The following is a 13,472-nucleotide window of genomic DNA, read 5'->3' as shown; positions in this document are numbered from 1 at the left end:
ACTACATGAAAGCTCACGCCTCCGGTACAGAGATGTAGCAAACCGATTTCTTCAGTTCGCCATGGAAACACGGTGATTGAACCAGTAGCACTAGGAGTCATGTCACACCGTGATATGTTTTACGGATGCAGACTGGTCGCTGTGCTTCTCATTTGTCTCGGTAAGTGAAGTGAAACGTCTGCAGATCCGAGGCAGGGGTGCAGTTAGCTTACCCGCCACACAAAGCTGGACACACTGTGTCAGCAGCCGGAAGTGGCTTTGAGTTGTTCTTTGAAAGTAGTGAAATATAACGTTGTTTAACTCTGCATTAAAAATTATGAACCAAGGTCATTTTTAACCTTGTCAAATTTTAACGTAAAGTCATAATGACATTTGTTCTGTTTTTCTGTCTTTCTAAAGAAAGTGAGAGATATAGCGCATGGTTTTATTTTTAAAATCAAAAGAGGAAATGGTATTAATGCGCAGGTATCGTTATCCGCTGTGGTTGCTGACAGGTCTGCCGAAGCGTGGGGGGCTGCAAATGAAGCTGAAGGTGTCTTAAAAAACATGCTGATGATACATGCTGATAATTTCTACACTTTATAATTGTTCTCTTTTATTACCAGAAAAAGTCGTTTTAGTTTAGTTGTATACAACTACCATCCAAATGTCATAGTAAAAATCAAGACCCGTCAAACTAGGCAACAGTTTTCTAATCTTCTCTTGTCTGAGCCCGTGTTTAATTGGAGCCTCAGTTTCTTGTTCTTAGCTGACAACAGTGTTACTCGGTGCGGTCTCTGCTGCTGCCGCCCATCTGCTTCAAGGTTGTGTGTTCAGAAAAGCTCTTGTGCATACCTCGATAGTAACAGGTTACGTAAGTTACCGTTACCTTTCTATCAGCTCAAAGCAGTCTGGCCATTCTCCTCTGACCTCTGACATGACTTGCTGACTGGATAAACAGTTAAACAGGTGCACCTAATGAAGTGGCCACTGAGTGTAGGTACTGGTTTGATTTAAACTGAAAAATCAAAAAAAGATATTTTTTGTCTCCTCACAAATAATTGTTCAGTTGTCTTTTCTTTCCATACCAAGACGTCTTTGCTGGAGACAAACACACAGGGCCTGATCATGTAAGTGCTGCTTTTTAGTTTCTTGTTGTAAATTAATGCTTTGCCACGTGCCTCAGCAATGTGTTTTTGTCAATCTCTCTGACTGTCCACAGGCAGCAGAGCGCAGGAAACACTCTGTCGGTGAGTGAGAGGGCGATCTAACATTTTGTACAACTATTTGGGAAATAAACAAGTTCTATAGCGCATCTTATAATAATGTGTCTAAGAGCGTACTTTGAAATATTGTAGATGAGTTTAAATTCGAACATGAAAGGATGAAAGGATTAGCGCTTCCTCTTTGTTTTCTTAACCAGTCATCAGGATACATATTCCATGCATGTCTTTTCACAGAGCTGGAGGACGTAGTGATAGTGATCCAGAGCCAGAGGAACTCCTACCATGCCCGTCGCAGTGGTCAAAGGAAAGTGGAGATTCTGCAGCAGGCAGCCCGACTTGGGCAGGTAACATCTGCCATGCTTTGTTATAATCTTCCTATTTTCATGTACACGCTCATACATGTATTGTACAGAAGGCACGCTGAGTATAGTCTCCATAAGAAAATATCAACATTCTTCTTATGTTATAAAAATCTGCTATAATCGTTTATGTGAATTCATTTACAGTGATAATGAATAAAGGAAGTTAACCATTTGAAGTCATTTGCAATCATAAGGTGAAGTAATGAGGCGCTACAAGCAGGCTCTACTCATGACAGTGTCATGGTCAGTGATGGTCAGAGTGCTCGCTTTGATTGGAACCTCTTAGAAGATTAAAAAGAAGACGACTGGACTTCTTTAAGCTTGTGAAGATGTCACTGCTCATCCAAGAGGTTTCTGCAGGTGTTAGAACTACAGAAGAAGCCTCTTGGATGAGTGTCTGAGAGAGGCAGTGAAGACAAAGGCTATCTCCCGTTACAAAAGCTCTCATCAACCATCAGCCATCTTGAGCAGATGTTGTGGCTTTCTTCAGTTTTTTGGGCTCTTGGCTCGTATTCTAAAGGAACTAACTTCCTGATGTTACTGAAAATCAGCAGCAGCAGCCGACTTCAGAGGGAAATGAATCTCCGTGCCATCATCCTGTATCAACCATCTTCCCAGTGCAGAATGAGATTGACAGCCAAGATGGGTTTTTTCTTATGCTTACATTTCTCTACAAGTGATTTATTGAAACATGTGCGAGCATACATGGAGATACAGTAGATAAGTCAAAAACAGAGATTGCATGATTCTAATGAGCTTGAAAGTCAATATTTGATACGACCATTTTTATTCTTTAACACAGCCCGATTGGTTCGGGGTCACATCTGTTCACAGGGGGGTTGATAGTGATGGTTGTGTGTCCTTGTGTGTGTGTGTGAGTGGTCTGTGTGTGTCTGTATATGTGTAGGTGTGTTTATGTATGGCTCAGCCTGGGTGACCCTTGGCACCTGTGGGACATGGTTGAGGAGGGTGGCCTTGCCCCTCCCCCGGGATGTAAGTACTTTTGGTTCCAGGGTGCATGGCTTGATGTTTTGCCGTACTTGTTGGCCCACTCCTTTGGAGGTTGTGGTCCAGGGTGGCCTCTTCAGTGCAGTTGGGGGCTCTGCTGAGAGTTGGGCGGTTCTCAGGCATCTGAGGCCCTGTTTTTGTCTTTGGTGGCATGGGCTGCCTGCCGTCTCTGGGTCTCTGGGGGCCTTGCTCTTTGGCTCTAAGGGCTCCATCTGGGGCCCACTTCCTTCCTCTGCTGCTATGTGCACACAGTTGTCATCGAGATGTGGTCTCGGCTCTTCAGTACTCTGTGGGAGCAGCAGATGCCTGGGTCTCCTGGGTCTTTCTCTGTCTGATGGGGCCGTTATTACCAAAATTGTTAGTTTGTGTATCCATCCATCCATCCATCCAGGTGCTACTTTTTTGCATGTTTATTCTTACAGGTGCAGCACTTGGAGGCCCATCATGCTTTTTCACTTGTGCTCTGTCCTCTTGTCCTTTTCATTTCATCTATTTCCCCTCCCTTTTTTTCTTGCTCTTTTTCTTGTGCTTGTCAACTCTGGCAATGCTGTATTAGACATGCACTCATGTGAGTAATAGTAGAAATGAATAAAGAAAGAAAGAAAACACAAACACAAACAAAAGGGGGCCTAAAGACTCCAGAGCTCGTCTTGGAAAAGCAAATATGTTTGGCACAACAGTTCATTTAGATCCTGATTCTGATTGCAAAAGCTGCCAGACATGAAGACAGGCTAAAAAAAACTCCAGCCTGAACTCTCTTAGCCAAGCTTTCTTGTAATTTCTTTAAGTAGTCTACAGGAATAGTTCTCCAGGCTTCTTAAAGGACATAGAAAGCTGTTCTTTGGATGTTTGGTGACTCATTAAATCATTAACCTAATTAATTAATTAATTAATTAATTAAGTGATTTTAAAATTTGGATTCATCACGCCATCAGATCTGTCGCCACTGATTTTCAGGTCAGGTTTGCATAATTTGGCACATCTCAGCCTTTTCTCCCTGTTTCCTTTCTTTGAAAATGGCTTCTTGGCAGCCACCCTTCCACTCAGACCATTTCTGTAGAGGCTTCAGTGAACAGTGGATGGATCAAATGTCAAAATTTGTTTGTTATGTATAGACACAAAACTGTTACATCCCTTCACTTGGGTGCTTATATGCTTGTGTGCAGTATTGAATGACTCAACAAGAAGAAACAAACATTCCTGTGAAAATGGTCAGGTACAAGGTCTGCATTGAAAATGTGTGAAAAAGCAGCCAATGTCCAAAGAAAGAAAAGCTGGAGAACTATTACTCAAGTCAGTTTAAAAGATTACAAGAGTTTTCTCCTAATTAGATGCTTGTTTTGACATTTGGGGGCAGGTTCTTACATAAACTTGTCTTGAAAATCTCCAGGTCAACCTCTAATTAAAAATTGCAATAATGTATTTTATTTTATTTTATTTTTTCATTTTTTGTGTCCCGTTTGGATCTTTAGCCATCAGAATTGTTGTCTTAAGGCCAAGAAAGATGCCAAGCGGATTTATTTTACCAAGTGGATCATCATGGCCTTGCCATATTGGTCTATTTGATTGACCTTTATTATAATTATGAATTTATTTTATTTTCGGTTGCTACAAACGGGACAGATATAGTGTATTTTAACTAAAAAGGCAAACAAGGTGGAAAAAACACATTACTGCGTATGGCATAAAGAGACGCCAGCATCCCAGCATGAAAACACCGTCACGTTGATGCAGTACAGCAGAGAGAGCATCATCATTTAGGGCTGCTTTGCTGTTTCTGGGCCTTGGTGATTCAGGTGGACGATTACTCCAAACAAAGTAAACCTAAACACACACACAGACCGCATTCAACTGCAGATGCTGATGTATTGACTCCATTATGGGTGAGCTTAAGCAGTTGTGTAAAACGCAACAGTCCTCCTGAGCATCGTGCAGGTCTAATCCGCAGATAATTGAAACACAATTTGGAGGTTATTGCTGCCATAGGCGTTCATTAAATCCAATGGTTCATTTACACTTTACACCATAATTTTAAAGCTTTAATGGGTGAATTTTGTCTAATTAGAATACAATTTATTTCTCAGGGTTTTTTTGTATCGATAAGCATCACTGGTGTTAATGGACAAAACATAAAGCCACCTCCACGCTTGCTTAGTTTAAAGCTCATAAGTGAGCTACTTTAGTTTCTATGGTGGATTTTTATGGCTGATTCTTATGCCTGTTTTATGATTGCACTTTACTGTGCCAGCAGGACAGGACAGCAATCCTTTAAGTACTTTAGCTTTTATTAGGTGTCAAAAAATGTTAAAACTGATTTATGCTTTGTTGCGGTATTAACATGGCACCAATAGATGTCCTCCTTTCCACAGAGCCTCTGAAGGAAGCCAGGCTCACTGTTTTCATGCAGTAAGCGTTTAATGGTACCTGCCTGCAGGGTATCTCTCAAAAGTATTTTGTTACCAGTGAAATGAGATGACAGGTTTATGGATGTGATGGGGTGCAGTAGATGTAGATGTTTATTTTCCTTTGAGATGAATTGGTACTGAGAAATATGAGTCTGATGTTTTCTCTTTACCTGCAGTTTAAATTGAGGAAAAACTGCCTGATTGCAAGAAATGGCAAAAAATTCAAGCAGCAGGGGCTCTGTGAAAAGATTTCCAAAGCTAAATCGTAAAATCTTCACTTTCACCCTTTTTTTTAAAGAGCAGGTGGTGATCGAAAACTGTAGTGAAGGCGTAAAATAGAAAAGGGCGATGAATGTTGGTGAGTTACTAATGAAATCAATGTTTAAAAAAAAACCCCAGAAAAATATGCTTTACTTTTAGTTTTTGGCAAAAACTAAAAGAGTTCCAGCATTGTGATTGGCTGGAGCCATTCTATGTAACATTTTTTCTCAAAGATATTTTTATTGAGTTGAAGCAACAAAGAAAAGCAAATACACGCAGAATTGACAAACACCAAACAAGCAAGTTTCACAGCGACTGTTAAAACTGAAATATCAGAATACAGATTAATGACACACTCACATGTCTTATAATTGCTTCCAGCAGTTTATCCCCTACCCACAACACTTAGAACCCCTATCCCTCAGACCAGGAAGGAAAAAACCAAACAAACAAAGCAAGAAAAAAGAAGCAAACAAATAAAAACAACATCACAGATAAATCAAAAACAAAATAAGAAAAACACACAAACGACTAACAATAAATAAATAAATAAATAAGTAAATAAATAAAAAGAAGAAGAAGGGGGGAGGATTTACTGAGCAATGCTGGAAGTCGGGTTTGTAGCCTGGAGGCTGGAAAAGTATTTCAGGAATTGCCCCCACACCTTGTAAAACTTACCGCTGTTGTTGCTAATCGCATACCGGATCTTTTCAAGGCTCAGATAGTACATAAGGTCCCTCAGCCACTGAGCCTGGGTGGGCAAAGGGGCACCCCTCCATCTTAGGAGGATTGTACGTCTAGCTACAAGGGAGGCGAAGGAGAGCATGCAACGCTGTGACGAGGTCAACCGTGCATCAGCCTCTCCAGTGGTGCCAAAAAGCGCAACTAAAGGGTCAGGATCCATATGGTGTCCAACAAGTAGGGATAAGGTCTGAAATATATCTCTCCAGAATCCTTCGAGGCTAGGGCACTTCCAGAACATATGAATAAGGGAAGCCTCCGCACTCCCACACTTATCACAGGTAGGGTCAACGTTCGGATACATACGGGATAGTTTGACTTTGGAGAGATGGAACCTATGCACAACCTTAAATTGTAAAAGACAGTGGCGGGCACATAGGGACGTGGAATTAACTAATTTGAGTATTAAGTCCCATGTATCCATAGACAGGGACTGATTTAAATCTTGTTCCCAGGCCGTTTTAATCCGATCTATCGAAGAACCGTTCATGCTCACCAGCCTGTCATAAATAAGAGAGATAAACCCTTTACGTGTTGGGATTAGGGTGAGGAGCATATCCCCTGGGCTTGCAGCTGGTGCTACCGGAAAGTTTGGAATCTGAGATTGGAGGAAATGTCTGGTCTGCAAATATCTGAAAAAATGTGTACGTGGGAGATTAAATTTTTCAGAAAGCTGGGCAAAAGATGCAAAAGTATTGTCAAAAAATAGATCATTGAAACATGTAATGCCCTTATCATGCCAATCTCGAAATATAGGATCAGATAGTGATGGCTGAAAAAGGGGGTTAGAAAGAATTGGACTTAGAAGGGAGAAACCTGTTAATCCAAAATGCTTCCTCATCTGAGCCCACACCCTCACCGTGTGCCAGACAACTGGGTTATCGATTGTCTTGTTTGGGGGAAGGGGGAGTGAAGATCCAATCAGGGCCAGGACAGAAGAGCCTGTGGGCGAGTTCAACTCCATGAGCACCCAGGATGGGCAATTACCCTTGTTGTGGAAGTAAAGCCAAGATATAATGTAGCGCATGTTTGCTGACCAATAGTAATATCGAAGGTTAGGCAGTGCCAGGCCTCCACGACTCTTGGGTTTTTGGAGTTGAGCCTTGTTCAATCGAGGGCGTTTACCCCTCCATATATAAGATGAGATAATTGAGTCCAAGGAATCAAAGAAGGATTTGGGGATAAATACTGGTAACAATTGGAAGAGATACAAAAATTTAGGAAGTATATTCATTTTGATTGAGTTGATTCTTCCCACCAAAGAGGTGGAGAGAGGGGACCACTGTGCCAGATGTTTTTTTGCATTATTTAACAGAGGAAGGAAGTTCGCTTTGAAGAGACATTTATGTGTCCTTGTAATAATTACACCTAGATATGTAAATTGATTCCCTGCTATTCTAAAGGGGAGGGTAGTATAGTCAAACACTGGTGCCCCTCCATCCACAGGAAACAACTCACTTTTACATAGGTTGAGCTTGTATCCTGAAAACTGGCCAAATTGGCGAAGTATGGATAACATTGCAGGTACAGATATTTTGGGGTTTGAAATAAAAATTAAAAGATCATCGGCATACAAGGATACTTTATGTTCAGCACCTTTCCTCCGGATCCCATTGATCTCCCCACAGCTGCGGAGTGCAATGGCGAGTGGTTCTATAGCCAGATTGAAAAGAAGAGGACTTAAGGGGCATCCCTGACGGGTTCCTCGTTGGAGGTTGAAAGGCCGCGACTGTATGGAATTAGTAAAAACTGAAGCGTTAGGGCACATATATAATAACCTTATCCATGAAATAAATTTCGATCCAAAATTGAATTTATCTAGGATCGTGAATAAATATTTCCACTCTACCCGATCAAATGCCTTCTCCGCATCTAGGGAGAGAATGCACTCAGGACCCTGATTGGAAGGGGTGTATAATACATCCAATAGTCGGCGGATATTGGAATAAGAGTAACGATTCTTAATGAAGCCTGTTTGATCTTCGGATATAACTGAGGGCAAGATATTTTCCAGCCTACGCGCCAAAACCTTGGCCAAAATTTTAGCATCAACATTTAATAGAGAGATTGGCCTAAAGGATGAGCATTCCACAGGATCCTTACCTTTCTTTGGGACAAGAGCAATACTTGCCTCGTAAAAGGATGGCGGAAGTCTACCACACTTCCATGAGTCGGAAAGGGTTAAATGTAGTTGAGGTAAAAGCAAGGGTGAGAATGCTTTGAAAAATTCTACAGGAAAGCCGTCAGGGCCAGGGGATTTCCCAGGCTGCAATGAGGAGATGGCTGCGCTCAGCTCCTCTGGCGTGATGGGTTCATCCAATCTGTTTTTACTATCAGAGGAAAGCATAGGTACATTCAAAGTCTTTAGAAAGTTATCCATTAAAGTGTTTTCCTGCGGGAATTCGGAGGTGTAAAGTTGGGAGTAAAAAGCCCTAAACGTATCATTAATTTTGGAAGGGTCCGAAGTGATATTACCATTAGCCATTCTAATCTTCGTGATATGTTGTTTTGCCTGGAAGCCCCTTAACTGGCTGGCAAGCATCTTACCCGATTTATCGCTATGAATATAAAACAAACTCTTACTCTTCAGGAGCTGACGTTCAATTGAGTGCGTTGAGAGGAGCTCAAATTTAGTCTGAAGCTCCACGCGCTTATTGTATAGGTCTGGGCTTTTTACCTTAGCATAGAGCAGATCTATTTCTTTGATTCGGTTGACTAAATCGAGTCGTTCTATACAGGCCTTCTTCTTCATATTAGCAGTATAGGAAATAACCTGTCCCCTAAGAAAGGCTTTTAGCGTATCCCAAATTATTAAGCTAGAAGTTTCTCCTACGGTATTCGTTTTAAGAAACAAGTTTATTTGTTCTTTCATGAATTCCAGGAAGTTTACATCTGCCAGGAGAGTCGAATTAAAACGCCAGTGTCGTCTGGATTGAGGGATGTCTGGGAAACTCATTGATAGCACAACAGGGGAATGGTCTGATATCACTATGGTCTGGTATTCACAGGATCGGACCCATGGAGTCAGCTGCTTATGAATAAGAAAATAATCGATCCTAGAATAAGTGTGGTGTACCTGTGAGAAAAAAGAATACTCTCTTCCGTGGGGGTGTAAGCAGCGCCAAACATCAGAGACACCACAGTTAGATAAAAAGGATTGGATGAAAAGAGCAGATTTACTGACAGTGCAGGGATTCGGGGAGGATCGGTCTAACACAGGGTCCAGCCAACAGTTGAGGTCACCACCAAGTATAAGAGAATATGAGCTCAGATCAGGCAACAACGAGAAAGCACGCTGGAAGAAAGCTACATTATCAATATTAGGGGCATATATGTTGGCCAACACAACTTTCGTATTACAGAGTTTACCCGAAACAAAAACGTACCGGCCACTCGTATCAGAAATTACATTATGTTCCTCAAAAGGAATATTTTGGTCAATTAGAATAGAAACGCCTCTGGCCTTAGCCTGAAAGGTGGAATGAAAGTGCTGCCCTGCCCATCGGGACATAAGACGAGAGTTATCCGAATCACGGAGATGTGTTTCTTGAAGAAAGACAACAGCTGCTTTAAACTGCTTTATGTGTGAGAGCACCTTCCTTCTTTTAACAGGGTGGTTTAAACCTTTGACATTCCAGCTTACAAAGTTCAAGCGACTACCCATAGTCCCGCACTGAAAATGTAAGAAAACAGGTGCAGCTGAAAACAGAGTACAAAAAAAATGACAAGCAAGCGACTAAAACAGAGAGTAGAATGGTTCCCGGATCCCCCAACTTGACAAAACAACATAAAACCACCCCGGCTCTGAAGGATGTCTCCCCCCTCCCCCCATTCCCCATCCACCCCCCCACCCACAAGACAGCTGCCAAGGAAAAAAGCAGCAAGCTCTCCAAAACACACATTGTGTACCCTCCAGAACAATAAACTCTTCCTGTCTAACACTAAGAACAGACTTTAGCTCCCATAACGATGATTACAGTAAGCACAACACTCCTCTATGAGCAGTAGAAATTTGTTAAAGCAGTCACCATAGAACCACAACAGAACCAATGATCAACTTTGGGGACAATAGAAGCAATGAGATATGAATAGCCCCCCAGCTAGTAAATAGCAGAGAAGAAGGGGGGGGGGGGGGGGGAAAGAAAAAAAAAAGGAAGAGACGTCGGTAATGCCTGGATATGAACGAAAGTCCTTCCACATCCCAGGAGACGAAGATAGCCAGGACAATCTACTCACAGGGCTGACCCGCGGACAAACGTCAACACCAGATAAGCAGGCTCTCAGGGTGATTCGGCTGTAGCGGGTAGGCCGTCCAAGTACCTCCTCGCTTCATCGGCCGAATGAAGCCAGCGTCTTGCGCCGTCAGGAGACGTGATGCGAAGTCGTGCAGGATACAGCAGAGCGGGCTTGAGACCCCGTTTGTACAGCTCGGACATCACTTCCCGGTACTCCACTCGCTTGCTCAAAACTTCCGGGCAGTAATCCTCCACCACGCGGATCTGCCGACCATGGTATTCTAGTGTCCCTCCTCGCCGGGCCTCCCGGATAAGAAAGTCCTTTACCTGGTACCGATGAAGGCGTATAATTACGGGTCGCGGTCTCTGACCTGGGGCTGGCTTAGCGGCAGGTATACGGTGGGCCCTGTCGATCTCCGGGCGGGTCGGGAGCCTCTCCTTCCCGAAAACCTCACAGAGCAAATCTGCAAAGAATTCTGTGGGATGCCCACCTTCAACGCCCTCCTCGAGTCCCAGGATACGCAGGTTCTGGCGCCTACTTCGGCTTTCTAAGTCCGTAACTTTAGCCAGGAGTTTAGTGTTGGATTCGCTGAGATTGGAACAAACGTCCTCGAGATCTCTAACCCGCTGGCTTAAGTCGTCCACTGCTAGCTCTAGAGATCCGAGCCGCTGGCCATGGTCTTCCACCGCAGAGCGGACTTCGTCAAACTTCGACTCCAGTAGACTAAAAGATGTTTTGAAGTCGCTGGCCAATGCCTCCCTATGCTGCTCCAGAAGGGAGGAGATGGCCGCCATGTTCAGCTTAGGTGCGTCGTCCTCCTTTTCTGCCGCTTTAGTGCGTTTCGAGGCCATGTTAGAACGAGGAAAAACCAATTTCGGAGACCGTAAAATAAAACGTACGCAGTTCAATAGTTTTGTTGTGAATTGGCTGGTTCAGGAGTGGAAAAGGTAAAAAAGTTAGCGGAGCAGTCTTCTCCTCTACCTGCTACATCCCCCTAGCGACCGGAAGTCCGAGACACCCATTCTATGTAACATTTAAACATGTTATCCTTTCCCTCGCTCCTGGTACTCTGGCTTCCTCCCAGGTTGATTGGTGATTCTAAATTGGCTGTAAGACATTTGGCCTTTGTGCTGCTTTAACAAGTGAATTTCCTCAGTGCGGCATTAGTAAAGTCTCTATCTCTGGCCTCCTTCACTGCATCAATGAATCTTCTTTGTGGCCTTCCTCTTTTCTTACTGCTTGGCACCTCTATCTTTAATGTCTTTGTCCAGTATATATGCGCTATCCCTCAGCTGCACAGGTCCAAAATAGCTCTACCTATTCTTTGTCTCCATGTGCTGTCTACAAAAACCATCTGCCTTTTGTAGACAGTTTCGTTTCGTAGGTGGGAGAACACACAGGTCCTTAGAAAGGCTTTTCAAGCTTTGTGCATCTCTATAATGTTTCGTCTAAGGTTCAGTGAAAGTAGTTGGAAATGAGACTGTTTGACGGATATGGGTGCAGCACCATGCTTGTAGGAATCTTGTTAATCTGATGACTTTTCATGGATATAATGTCATTTCTTCACAAAAGCTGGAAGGGTGTGATTGGAACTGAAAGCTTTTGATTTGATGCTTATTGCAGCATAAAGACCTTAAAGCGGTTGCGTAATCCTTGTTTAAGGTGACTTTTCTGCTGATGTTGATTTTCACTGACGGCACGGTTTAAATGCTGACTCTGATGTCCTGCCAGCTTGTTGTTTAACTCTCTTGCAGGCTTTTTTCCTGCAGCAATTAATGGTGGTGGTCAAAATGTGACTAAAATATCATCAATAGCATCTCAGGTTTTAATTCACCAGAAAACAGCGCTTCAACTTACAAGTGAGAAAGTTCTTTACTAAAACACACAGCCCACTTGTACGTAGAGCAACATGTCTGAGTGACCTTTATAACAGTTTTGGAAAAGTGTTGTGTCCTTTTTTAAATGAGGAGGTGGTTAGCGCTGTCATATGCTCTTTCAGTCTGAAGCCAGCATTGTATGATTGTACAAAATGAAGGAGAGGGGGAATCATCAAACCAAGCTTTGTAAATGGAACATCAGATAATTGCTTTATTCAATATACTGGCAAAGAACATCCGTGTGGTCGGACATAAATTTACAACAGAGTGGAGCATTTTATTTTGGTCATAGGTCATGTTTTGTAGCAGCCGTTCATCTTGCATAAATCAATTTGCACACTTGACATAACTTAATAGCTTGCACACCTCTCTTGCTGCCAGACAGTTAAAGGCCTTTTAGTCTCCTGGTTCTGTAACAACATATGTAACGAGGGGCTTAATCTCTGCACCAGCTTTCACTTCAGTTGACCCATACATCAGTTATTCCTCCCAATTGCTTCTTTACAACCAATTTAAATAGCTACATGGAAAAGACTTATGACTGTACGAATCCTCTATTTTCTAGTCTCATTCTGAGCTTGTAATCGCCGAGACTATAGGCTCTATATGAAGTAGCACAAATCCCACTATACTGAAACCTGCTGCAGAGGGTGTCTGCAAGATTGTTTCCTGAACTCTTCTTCACTGAGAACTAAGTTACTGAAGTAATGATTTTAGGGAGGAAAAAAAAACATTTTTTTGTCTAAAAATTTTTTAATTATCAGAAATAAAGTGTTGATTATATGTTTGATTTTAATTGAAACCATACTAACTTTTTTTAATTTGAAAAATGGACGCAGATTAAATACTTAAGGATTTACTACATAATGTAGTCTTGATGGCACTCTACCAAAGCTGCAACAGATGTTAGGAGTTCAGTAAAATCAAAACCAGAACCAGTTTATGAATTTGAATAAGAAGCAGCTTCTTCTGGTTATTGAAATTGACTGACATCACATGGTAGCTCCCCCAAATTCTCTACTATGACTCTTTTGAAGCATGGAATAAAACTGGCAAATCCCATAAAGTGACTGGGATGTCCCAAACACTTTTGGAAAGCCATTTAATTGCACTCAAAATCCTGTCAAAACCTATAAATGGAACTTGCTGTTACCTCTCTTCAGGTCAAGTTGTGCCTCTTGTCATATTTCAGATGTCTGTGTTCCCAGATGGTGGAATTTGAGTTACATTTTAATGTCATGAAACATTTTGGCAGGCAGGACTCGGGAATGAGGGATAAAATAAAAGGCAGCTTTATTACTGAGCTTATGAAAACTGTGCGCAAAATGCAAAAAACTCAAAATTAGCAAGATACACACAGGATAACGAGAGGCGAGG

General features: G+C 42.3%; 1 protein-coding gene across 6 annotated transcripts in view; it reads left to right on the top strand.

Annotated features, from left to right (window-relative positions):
* b3glctb (beta 3-glucosyltransferase b) overlaps window positions 1-13,472 on the top strand; it is a 37,161-nt gene continuing 23,689 nt past the window's right edge. For 3 of the 6 annotated variants that reach the window (XM_086308941.1, XM_086308940.1, XM_086308938.1), the window contains exons 1-4: window positions 1-160; window positions 1,072-1,109; window positions 1,202-1,229; window positions 1,440-1,549. In XM_086308941.1, the coding sequence (XP_086165067.1) occupies window positions 100-160; window positions 1,072-1,109; window positions 1,202-1,229; window positions 1,440-1,549 (237 nt within the window). In that variant the 5' untranslated portion in view covers window positions 1-99. Of the gene's footprint in view, window positions 161-537; window positions 980-1,071; window positions 1,110-1,201; window positions 1,230-1,439; window positions 1,550-13,472 lie in introns of those variants that run through there. The other 3 variants (XM_086308942.1, XM_086308939.1, XM_086308943.1) reach the window with 3 other exon arrangements.

Source organism: Aulonocara sp. 'chitande type north' Nkhata Bay, linkage group LG10 (genome assembly GCF_057382095.1).
Source record: "Aulonocara sp. 'chitande type north' Nkhata Bay isolate Kocher_YH1m ecotype deep benthic linkage group LG10, A_spYH_male_GT1.1, whole genome shotgun sequence".
NCBI lineage: Eukaryota > Metazoa > Chordata > Actinopteri > Cichliformes > Cichlidae > Aulonocara > Aulonocara sp. 'chitande type north' Nkhata Bay.
This window is presented reverse-complemented; position numbering and strand designations above follow the sequence as displayed.